The following is a 12062-nucleotide window of genomic DNA, read 5'->3' on the forward strand; positions in this document are numbered from 1 at the left end:
CTCCGCAGGGCCGCGTGCACGTGCGCGGCGGGTCCCGCCCCCTCCGCTCTCTCGGCCAATGAAAAGTGGTGTCGTAATTCTCCGCCTCCTGGTCGCAGGTCACGTGACCGCGTCTCCCCGCCCCCTCACCCCGCTGCCTCTAGGTTTTAAGAAGATGGCGAAGGTCTCAGAGCTTTACGATGTCACTTGGGAAGGTAACTGCGGGCGGGGCGGGCGCGGAAAGACCTTAAAGCTCTGGGAAGCGGTTCGGCAGTACCTGCTGCCCTGGTAGAGCTGGGTTCTCTGTCTCTCTTCGGCACTGGAGCTCTCACTGGACGGGCTGAGCTGAGGTGGTGGCTGAAGTGGAGGTTGAGGCTGACCCTTCCTTGGCCCGGCCACCGACTGGAGTCTGCGGTGTTCCCCACCGCTTGTGCCCATCGACAGACTGACCGACCTACCTCCGCGCCAGTCCAGCGGCCCGGGGCAGCTTCCATTAGAAGGCGGGAGTGACCGGGAGCTGCTCGGCGGCGCGGAGGAGGCGGGATAGGTGACTGCTGAAGCTTCTTTGCGGCCAAGAAATGGAAGGCCTGTAAGGCATTTTTCTTAAGTGCTGTAAGGGTTACAACTCTGTATAGAAAAGATATGTAGAAGACCCATGAACAAATCTGATTTTTCTACATGCCACTTTACGTTTGGTTCTGTCTTAAAAGCTGGGTCTTTGATTTCTCCCGTTTTTAATTATTCCCTGTCGCACTGCCCCTCAAGAAACATTTACACATACAACACAACTTCCTTCTTACTCCTTATTCCTTTTCTGAAGGGGAGAAGAACTGGTTATCTTGGACATGTGCTCGAGTGTGATGCACTTCTTTCCCCATCCTAGTTTTGTCTGAGATGGAGTGTGTTTTTTAAATCTTGAAGCAGCCAAACTTTGGACCAAGTCTGTAAGAGAGAGTTTCCCTTCTCAAAAACTTTAGCGGGAGGCATGCTTAAGAGAGGAGCCTTGATCTCTAAGGCTTGAAGTTTGTGTAATTGAAATTCATATTCCCAGCATTTAAGAGTAGACTTCAATAGCTTATTTGTTCAATGACGACCTTCTTCGAATGTTTAAACAATGACCTGATAACATGTAGACTGAAAGTTATATTGACTGATGGTGAATAAATCTCTCCAGTATTACAAAGTTGCAAACATGTATGGGAAAAGCTAAAATTCTTTTATACTTAACTGAATTCAGTGATTTATTATTGGTTTTGTGGCAGCAGACTGTGGACCTCAGTGTTTCTACGTGTATTGGGAGATTCCTTTATATTAAGCCAGAGTGTTATTAGTGCTAGATCTTGGATATATCAAATTAACACACAGTCCCTAACTTCAGGGTGTTCACAGTCTAGTGGAGAAGACAGACCTGTAAATACATAGTTTTAAAAAACTTGTCGGGATGTATACCTTAACCTGGATGGTAGATACTTGGCTGTTATTTTTAATGCTTTAAAAAAATGTTGCAAATATTTCATGCTTTTTAGAAAGTGCTATTTTGAAGATATGTTCAATATAGATATCTTAGATGATAGTATCCTGTATAGAATCGAGTAGATGTGTAACTATCAGCAGACAAGGAGATTTAACTAAGTAACTTGGATCTTACCTTGTGGGCATTCTAAAGAGGAGTGATGTAATTAGATTTGGAATAATAAATAACTAATAACTACTTCACAAGTCTGTTGAGGAAAAAAAGAGAAAACATGTTAAAGTGCTTTTAAACTAAGTGCTATATAAGAAGATGATCTGGCTCCTGCCCATGTCTCCAGCTTTATCTTAGGCTCTTCTCTCCCTCTATGAGCTGGCTAGGCTGGCTTTTGTTGAATTCCCTAAATATGCCATACTCCTTGTCTTAGGGCGAGTCACATGCTATTCCTTCCACTAGGAGTGTTCTTCCCTCGTTGCCCCACTCTTGTTCCCATTGTACCTTATCATTTCTCAGAATTCCCCCTCGAAGGTTACGTACTTCAGAGAGCCTTCTTTGACCACCCTACTCCCTACCTCTTTCCCATCCCTTCACCAAAATTTAAAAAAAAAAAGGAAAGAAAGCAATAACTACAACAAAAACAAGCAACAAAACCTACCCCTGGTCCTTAACTATGTGTTCTCATACTATTGAAGCACTTACCCAATTGTGTTAAGTTTTAAAATTTAGTCTCTCCTAGAATGGAGGGAGGGACCAGGCTTATGTTGTTCTACTGCCTGACATATGAGAGGAACTCAGTAATTATTTGTTGACTAAATGAATTGTTAATGGGATTAATAATAAACATCAACAAATTGTCACAAAAAAAGATTATAAGTCATTTTTCTAGTGTTGGAATAATTTCTTTAGTATCTTAGGTAGACTTAGGCAACTCACTTAACTAATAGGATATAGTTTGCTCATTTGTATAATGAGGGTTTATACATTTCGAGAATTAAAATTCTCCTAGGAGTCTTTTCAGAAAAGAAGATTTTAGATTTTTCTTTCATAGACTTATGGTAACAGATTTTTAGGATGTAAGAAGTGACAGGAGGACTCTCAGGGATAGTTTTTTGTTTATATTTTTTGGGGAGGGAGTGTCAGATGGGCATATATCTTTAAGAATTTCATTGAGGGGCCGGCCCTGTGGCGTAGCAGTTAAGTGCGTGTGCTCTGCTGCTGGCTGCCCGGGTTCGGATCCTGGGCACGCACTGATGCACCGCTTGTCAGGCCATGCTGTGGCGGCATCCCATATAAAGTAGAGGAAGATGGGCACAGATGTTAGCCCAGGGCCAGTCTTCCTCAGCAAAAAAAAAAAAAAAGGAGGATTGGCATGGATGTTAGCTCAGGGCTGATCTTCCTCACACACACAAAAAAGAATTTCATTGAATAGCACCATGAATTAAAGTCATAGAAATGGTTAGTTCAAAGAGTACGGGAGTTCTTGTGATAGGAAAATTTATCACATGATTATAAAAGAGCTATAGTAAGTTTAACATTCTCCTAGTCTCTATTGGGCTCTATAAAAAAAGTAGAATATGTGATTTATTTATTCAGCCAGGTGAAAGTTATTAAGATTTATTATGTAAAGGAGTTATTACTTAGGGGTTTGGAGGTGGGAAGGAGAGTTGTAAGGCGGATGTAGTCAAGTTTCTTGAAAATAGGGTATTTGGGCATGATATGGATAGGATGCCTACCACAATGCCTGGCCTAGAATAGGCACTAGGTGAATATTTGTTGAAAAAATATTTATTAAAAATGTTTGAGGGAATTTTAGTTTTTTATGCTCACTGTCTCTACTTCCTCTGTTTTTATTCAGTCCTTCAAACAACCACAACTTGGTTTCTATGCCCTATCACTCCGTTTAGATTTCTAGGGAACCCTAATGCCAGGTCTAATGCATATGCTTTGTACATCTGTACTACATTTGTCATTGCAGATCACTACCTGTATGAGAAATTTTCTTGGTTTCTTAAGAACATTAAGGTTCTCTTACTTTTCAGACCTTTTCTTTGCTGAGTTCTCTACGTCCATTTGCTCCTCAATTTTTGGTGTCCCCAATGGTTCTTTCTTTAGCCCTCGTCTTTGGTTATGGTTATTATACCTGAGATCAATAGACTCTTGACTGATGCAGGCGTAAGTGTTACGTGGTCTGTGAATTCCCTGAAATTATATGCAAAATTGAGTGTGTGTGTAAAAATTTACATATTTCTGGGAAAAGATGATTCAAAAGTCTCATCAGCTTCAAAGAGATCTAAAAAAGGTTAAATGTCTTCTATGGGCAACCTCATCCATACCTAGCTTTAAGTATTAGCCTATATGAACAAATATTTGAGTACTTTTCATCAGGTACTGTTCCAGTTGTTGAGGATACAGTGCTAAATAAGACAGGCAAGGTCTCAGGTCTCATAGAACATACCCTAAGATTTCACTTTTAAACTAAAGATCCATATTTATGGTTATGTATATGTTTTGTGAAGGTCATTTTTGCAAGGTAAGAGCTAGAAAGGTAGGTTGGTGCCTTGAATGCCAGCTTGAGTTTGGACTTTACTTTGTAGATAGTTGGGAGCCACTTTCCTATTTAAAAAAAAAAAAAAATCACTGGCTCTTATCATTCAACTTAAAATGTAAATGTTGACATAGGGCAGGGCCTTTTCTTTTATAGGGATCCCCTGATTGAAATTCCTTGTCATCATTAATAAACCATTTTCAGTTTTGCATTAGTTAAGTCACCTTACCTAATGTGACAGCAGGTTTTCAAAGCTGTGTACCTTTATAAAGTTTTTTCATCCAGCTTTGTTTCATAGAAATAAGTCTGTTTTGCACTCAGGTTTTCTTTGGCTCATGTAATATTTAATTACACTGTATAATTACATGAAGTTTAACTGGCCTGAACAGGTTTGCATACAAACATAGCTGACTTTTTTTAATGTAACAACCGATGGAAGCAATTAACTAAGAGCTAGCTGATGAGGGCTATTAGCCTAGAGCTTCTAAAATGCCGTGGGCATCATTAGTCTGTTTTGCAGAAAGAAATTCTTTGAGTTGATTCTAACTAGATGATGGTTAAGAGAGTTTTTACTGAACCTTGTTAATCTCACCCGGTAATATTTTAATTACTTGTTTGCATTCTTTACACACACACAGATCTTCTCAATCTTTCCATTGACCAGCATAGTGGTGAGAGTCAGAAAACAAGCTCTTGGTAAATGCTTGTTTGCTCAATGAGTGAATGCTAGTATATTAAGTTTGTTTATGAACTTTGATTTAGTATCTATAGTAATGGTAATAATAATAATGAAAATGGCTTACTAAATATTTTGTATACTCATTTAATTCTGACACACATCTTATCGGATAGGTTTTATTTCCATTTTACAGATGAAGAAGCAAACTAGCGTTGTGAAGCAGCTTGTTCAAGATACCACAGCTAGTAAAAGGGAGTGCTGTGATTTGAGCTGCTCTTACACTGCTCTTCCTGACTCAGTTATTAACCAGTTAAGTTCATTCACTCAGCCTGCCATTCTATTGTTCTTGGAACATGACAGACTAGTTTCTGTCTTGATAACTTAGATTTGCTGTTTATGGCTGGCTCCTTCTCGTTCTTCTCTCAGCTTGAAAACCACTTTCTCAGAGAAGCCTTCTTTGACCACCCTTTTCAGAGGCTCCTCCTTCCCCCATCCCCTGACTTATCACGTAGCCTTTTAATTTCCTTTTTAGGAATTATCACTATCTGAAATTGTGTGGTTTGTCATCTTTCTGCCCTACTAGAATGTAAGCATGAGTACAGGAACTTTATCTTGTTTCTTACTTTATTCCCAGACGCCCGCATCAGGCTTGGCAAATAATAGGCATTCAGTAAATATTAGTTAAATGATGAATAACTCCAAAGGCTGTGGTTCCAGTCATCACACTGTACTGCCCAAGAGGCAGTAGGAATCACTGAGTATCTTAAGAATTTGGGGTCCTAGGGCCTGGCCATTTCTGCCCAACATAGGCCTCCTCTAATGGGTCATCTTTGCTTTGGAGCTTTTCTCATTGAGTTGGCTGATACTTTGTCAGATCTAAATCATGATGTGAGTCTTTCTGTCCAAATGGGATGATAAGAGCTTGGGCTTGGATAGTAGCAGTGGAAATGGACTGGAAGCTATAAATCTTAGAAATATTTCAGAAGAATCACAGGACTTAGATACTGAAGGAGGAGTCAGAAACATTAGTCAGAATTGGAATCCTAAGTGGCATTAACAGAAATGTAAACATTGAGAAGGGAAGCCACATTTGTCAGGAAAAGATGACTGGTTTTCTGATGTGTGTTTGAGGTAATGATTTATCAAAGGTGCAAACATGTTTTCTTCTAGAGATACTTTTATTTTTACTAATTTTTAGATGAATGTTTTTAAGGCATTTCTGAACATTTTAATATGTGACAAATAATTTTATATTGTATCTATAGGAGTATCCAGAGTGTGACAGGGCCTGCTGTGTAAGTACAGTTTAAAGTGTTACGTGAAATGCTGCTTAGTTTGCAGAAGTTACATTTTCATACATAAACAGCATTCATTATCGTGTGTTCTGCTATCGTATTTTTATGTAATGTTTGTGACTGTGTGTTAAGACTGTTAATTCTTAGCAGTTATGCTTTAAATAAGTATGTCCTTTTCCTACAGTGGTGTTTTTCCACAATAAGAAATACCCTTGGCAAATTAACTCATACTGAATTAAGTATTCTCATACATATGTTTTAGTGTGTATATAAACTGAAACCAAAGATTTATTTAAAAAGTACTTATTCTTAGTATGAGCAACGCATTCTATTCTATTTATTGTTTCATTTTTTTTCCCCCTCTAAATACTATGAGAAGTCCACTAAATTGATTTCATACCCCACTAATGGTTTGCAATACACAGTTTGACAAACACTTCTGGAGTTTTCTGTGCATTAAAATAAATTAATCCTTCCTTTTTTCATTAATCCTTTTCTTTCAGAACAGCTGTTTTCAACATCCTGAAACCAATTGACTAGATAAATTTGTGGGACTATGAATAATTTAAAATTTATCTATTATCCCACAAGTATTGACCTTTTAAAGGAGTATGCTGGTTCATGTAAATGAATCTCTAAATGATACTTCAGAATATATAATAAAGTGAAGTAGAGAAAGTATAGGAATTGAGGAAGGAGTTTTGGAGTAAAGGAATCAGCAGAGTAAGTAGCAGGCATGTTTTCCCAACTTTCAGTAGCCTCTGTCTCACCGCAGTGAAACCTAGGCCTCAAAGGAGTAAACAAACGGAATAATCATAGCCAATGTCTTAACCTTTGACCTTTAACTCATCCCCAGAGCTTGCACAATTGTTAATAAAATATGCAAGCAAGCAGTGAGCTCCTTACTTACACAGTATATAATAAATGCCTTTGGTTTTGAGGAGCATGCTTTTTTTGGAGGATTTAGAGTAAAATGAAAAGTTTTAAGCCACCTTTGAGGAAGGAGTAAGGGAATAGCCTTTATTTCTTGCCAGAGGCTGAAACAGTTATCAGAGATTTTCTTTAAGATGAAGGTAATTAAAATTTTTATAGCACTATACATTTTATGAGTGGTTTACCTAAATTATCTACTATTAGGAGTCCTAAACTCAGGTACCAAGCAGATGAGGGTAATGTGTGAAATTGGGTGAAAGATGATAGTGGTGCCAATGAAGAACTGGTGAGTGCATGCCCTACCTAAAGGTAATCAAAATCAGATTAAAAACAAATAATCCACCCCCCCCCAAACACTGTACTGGCCAAGCGATGTCTGAGGAGTCTAGGTTTTTCTTTATATAACTTTCATCACAGACCTATAAGACAGCCTTGTGATCTTCTGTATTTTATAGCTGAAGTTAGAAAAGTTAAGTGACAGGTCCAGGATCACCATCCTGGTAAGTGGCAGTATTGGAATTTAAACCCAAGTCCTCTGACTGTAGATCCTGTACCCTATGTGTAACTTCATGCTCTAAACCAGGAATTGGCTCATTTTTTTCCTAAAGGGCCAGATAGTAAATATTTTTAGTTTTGTGTGACATATGATCTGTCTCAGCTACTGTAGTGTCCCCTCTTATCCTTAGGGGATACATTTCAAGACCCTCAGCAGATGCTTGAAACGTAGATAGTACTGAACCCTATGTATACTGCTTTTTTTCCTGTACATACATATATGAGGTGTGACAGCAAAACTAGCACGAATGTCTTTTTCTTCACAATTTCGTGGATAGAAGATTTGTTCTTATCATAGATCTTAGCAGTCTCCGCATACGATTTTTTTTCTCCTTATTGTCAAAAACTCACCTTTTCACTTAAAGAAAGCACTTTACGACTTCTCCATGGCGTATCCAAATTGCTAGCATCACTACTCTTGTGCTTTGGGGCCATTATTTAGTAAAATAAAGGTTACTTAAACACAAGCACTGTGATACCGAGACAGTCAATCTGATAATCTAGACAGCTACTAAGTGACTAACGGGTGGGTGGCATATACAGCTTGGATACCTGGACAAAGGGGTGATTTACGTCCCTGGCAGGATGAAGCAGGACGGCAAGAGATTTCATCACGCAACTCAGAAGAGTGCACAATTTAAAACTTATGAATTGTTTATTTCTCAAATTTTCTCTTTAATATTTTTGGAACACCGTTGACTGTGGGTAATTGAAACTGAGGAAAGGAAAACCACGGATAAGGGGGGAGTACTGAATTCAGCTCTGCCATTGTAGCACAAAAACAGCCATAGACAACACCTAACTGAATAAGGGTGCCTGTATTCTGATAAAACTTTATGTACAAAACAGATGGCTGCAAAATTTGGCCCTGGGGCTGTGATTTATTGACCCCTGTTTTAAATCTCTGCTCTAAATGAAATATGAAGAAGAAAGCCAGAGATGGAGGGATTAGGAAAAGATAAACGGCATTTGATTTTATAGGATGTACTGTTGACCTGGGGAGAAGTTTCAAAGCCTCTTGGTTCAGAAACAAAAGAGAATTAACAGCGGATATGAGAACAGGGAAGGAAATAGAGGAAAGAATATTAATAATAGCTAAAGTTTTTTGAGCACATATTGTGCCAGGCACTGTTCTAAAACATGTAAATTAACTCATAATGCTTATTACCACAGCAACTGTATGATATAGGTATTACTCTTTTCATCTCCACTTTTTAGACAAAAACAGTAAAGTGCAAAGTGATTAACTCACCCAGTATCATACAGCTAGAAAGTGAAAGAGCTGAGTTTGAACTGAAGCAGTTTGAGTTTTGCATTTCTACTCTTAACCACTACACACTACTGCTTTTAGGTGGGTAGAAGAGAAAACTGGAGAAAGAAGATGAAAATGTAAAACTTGTGGAAATTTGAAACACAGGAAAAACCTTTGGATAATGAAAAGAATTGTGGGGCTAAATCGAAGTATGTAACACTTTAAAAATATCTTTGAAGGAGGCGTAACAATATATAGACTTATTTTATACTTTTACTTAAAACAATACCTTGAAGTACATATTATACTCAATATGATTTTCTTTTAAAATTTAGAGCATGGATAAATAGGGAAATATTTGGGCAAAAGACCTCTTTGTTTTCCCCCTTTAGTCTTGAGAAAAACTGCTTTCCTCTCCTAATTTTCCCTCTTCTGGTAGGTGACCCTTCAGGTTTTTATTTGGGGTCATTGGGAGTACTCTTTGACAGAGAAATGTATTCCCCACCCCTTTTTTGGGTTATATCAATGAAGAGTTAACCTGAGCTCCATTCTGCAGTGGCCTAAAAGAACTGCTTTGCATACCTTATCCCTCTCCCCATAATATAGGTGGGTTGGGCAATTTCCCACTCTCTGAGCACATCAGATACTTTCATTCCTCTACCATGGCTTATGCTCTTTTACTCTAAACTTCATCTGACAAACTCCCTTTGAGCCTTAGGGCTTAATTCGTATATCACAAATGTCGTCTTTAACCTTTTATCCCTGCCAGGTGGAATTAATCTTTCCCTTACCTTGCTCTCTTAGTGCTCTGAATATACCGCTTTCTTAGCTTTTATCACATTATTTTGCAGTTTTTCTGTTAGCTTGTCAGCTTCTCAGACACAAGGAATGATTTTTTTTTTCGTCTTTATATTTTTAGCATATGCTATGGAAATAATGTATTAATATATTTTTGAATGACTAAGTAGAAGTCATGGCGGTTGTATCAATAGGTGAAAGAATGTTTTAAAAACTAGAGATTTCCCGGTAATACACTGTTAAAAAATGATTAAAGAAGACAATTTAGGTGATACAAACAAACTTTAACACTTCATAAAATAGTCTCCTTTTGGAGAACTGCAAAATGGGGCAAAGGGCAAGAAGGTTTTATAGGATAAGAAGTAAAGAACAAGTAAGAGACAAATAGAAAATATCTGATTGGCTGGGGCCACATAGTCAGTTTTATTTGGGGTGAGAAGGCCTGGAGTTGGCTTGGCCTTTGGGGATTGGCTGACTGGGCATACTGCATTTCTGGTCAAGTGGAGCGTTTACAGGGACAAGAAGGTCATATAAGTTTCAGTTTGCTGATGTGGCTTCCTGGACAGGAGTGGCTCCATGTTGGGCCAAGAAAGTTATTTCAACAATATCTTGATTATGAATAAGCAAGAGACTGATGAAAAATTAAAGACTGTTGGTAAATGAGACATTTGACAAAAAAGGAGATGGGAATCAAGTTTTCTCTTTTAGTCTCTAGTTTATGGGCGGGAATTCTCCTTAAAGGCCTTTGCAGAGAATTCTCAATCTATTAGATTAAATGATAATTCTTGAATTCAAACAGTATACTTTATTAATTCATCTGGGCTAGCATTTCTTAATTTGGGTGTCAGGATATGGGCAGGGCGTGCAGTGTTGTGGAACAGATCTACAAAACACTGAGTAATTTATATTCCCAAGGCTCCTCTTCCTCTTTTAAAATAATCTCTCAGGTTGAAAGAGAATGTGGACTTCAGACAGTGTAAATGAACTATGGTATGGGGATGTGGTTTGAATGAGTTCTGAAAACCAAAGTTGTGGATCTAAAGATCCACGTAAAAGGTATATGTTATGATATAATAAGGAATATATATTTGGTCTTCATCCCTAGTTCCTGCACAGAGCTCCTAAACACTTGTAATTTCTTGAGTGGTAGGGTTGATAGCAACATGTTTTTTTAATAATATTTGGTCTTAATCCTAGATTCCTGACATAAGAGCTTCTAAGACCATTGGATTTTCTGGAGCGATAGGGTGTCTTTTTGTTTGCTAATGAGATGACTGACAGCTGGATAGCTTCAGGACTGGGCCTGGTCACAGGGAAGACCAAAAGCATGATTAAGGGTTCCAACTTTCAGTCCCACCCCTCGACCTCCTAAGAGAAGAGAGGACCTGGAGATTGAGCTAATCATCCATGATTTAATCAGTCATGCCTACAGAAGGAAACCTTCATTTGCCCCTAAACTGCAGGAGCTGGAGAGCTTCTAGGTTGGTGAACACATCAAGGTGTTTGGAGGGTGGCATGCCCGGAGAGGGTATGGCAGCTCCTCTACTCCCTCCTTCCATTTGACTGTTCCTGGGTTGGATCCTTATAATCTAGTAATAGTAAGTAAAGCACTTTACTGACTTCTGTGAGCCATTTTAGCCCAGTATAGGACCTGAGGGAGGGGTTGTAGGAAACTCCAACTTTACAACCCCTTGAGTGGGGGCAGTCTTGTGGGACTGAGCCCTTACCTCTGGGGTCTGATGCCTGTTCCTGGTAGTTTGTAACAGAATTGAATCAAATCGAATTATTGACACTAAGATGGTGTTCAGAGATTTGGAGAATTGGTTGGTGTGGGGAACCTTCCCACGCCCACATTTGGTGTCAGAAGTATTCTGTGGGTAGAAACCAATCTTACTAATATATATTCCTTTTAAAAGTATGTTTACTGAACTGTGGATAAAAATCTGGATTAGATTACTGGTTAAACAGTAAATCCAATAGCTTTACAGATAGTATACTGCTACGTTGTTTTAATCCTACTTATCTAACCTCGGTTTTAAGACAATGTATTTAGTCAGGTTTTCATCATTGGATTTAAATACAATAGCACTTTTTTTTTTTCTGATTTCTGTTCACTAAGTGAATAGAATTTTGTTGATTTTTTTCCCCAAAATGAGTTTTATATCAATGATTAAACGGGTGACAGTGTTGCTATTACATTCTTATTTTAAGTAGTTAAAACTTTATGCAAGCTATAAAATTTGATGAATTAGTTAATGGGGTAAAGCTTAGGGCTATATAGGCTTTTCTTAATGTGTTTTTATAATTTTATTTATTTATTTATTTTTCCCCCAGAGCCCCATTAGATAGTTGTATGTCATAGTTGCACATCCTTCTAGTTGCTGTATGTGGGATGCGGCCTCAGCATGGCCAGAGAAGCGGTGCGTCGCTGCGCGCCCGGGATCTGAACCTGGGCCGCCAGCAGCGGAGCGCGTGCGCTTAACCACTAAGACACGGGGCCGGCCCTCTTAATGTGTTTTTAAGCCGCCATTCTCTGAAAAGCATTTGTGTTTACT

General features: G+C 38.6%; 1 protein-coding gene across 3 annotated transcripts in view; it reads left to right on the forward strand.

The window, feature by feature from the left end:
• The first annotated feature begins 133 nt into the window (after window positions 1-133).
• Window positions 134-12062, forward strand: part of EMC2 (ER membrane protein complex subunit 2) — a 51706-nt gene continuing 39777 nt past the window's right edge. For 2 of the 3 annotated variants that reach the window (XM_058564791.1, XM_058564794.1), the window contains exon 1: window positions 134-194. In XM_058564791.1, the coding sequence (XP_058420774.1) occupies window positions 155-194 (40 nt within the window). In that variant the 5' untranslated portion in view covers window positions 134-154. Of the gene's footprint in view, window positions 195-8848; window positions 8919-12062 lie in introns of those variants that run through there. The other variant, XM_058564792.1, reaches the window with a different exon arrangement.

Source organism: Diceros bicornis, chromosome 21, assembly GCF_020826845.1.
Source record: "Diceros bicornis minor isolate mBicDic1 chromosome 21, mDicBic1.mat.cur, whole genome shotgun sequence".
NCBI classification, from domain to species: Eukaryota; Metazoa; Chordata; class Mammalia; order Perissodactyla; family Rhinocerotidae; genus Diceros; species Diceros bicornis.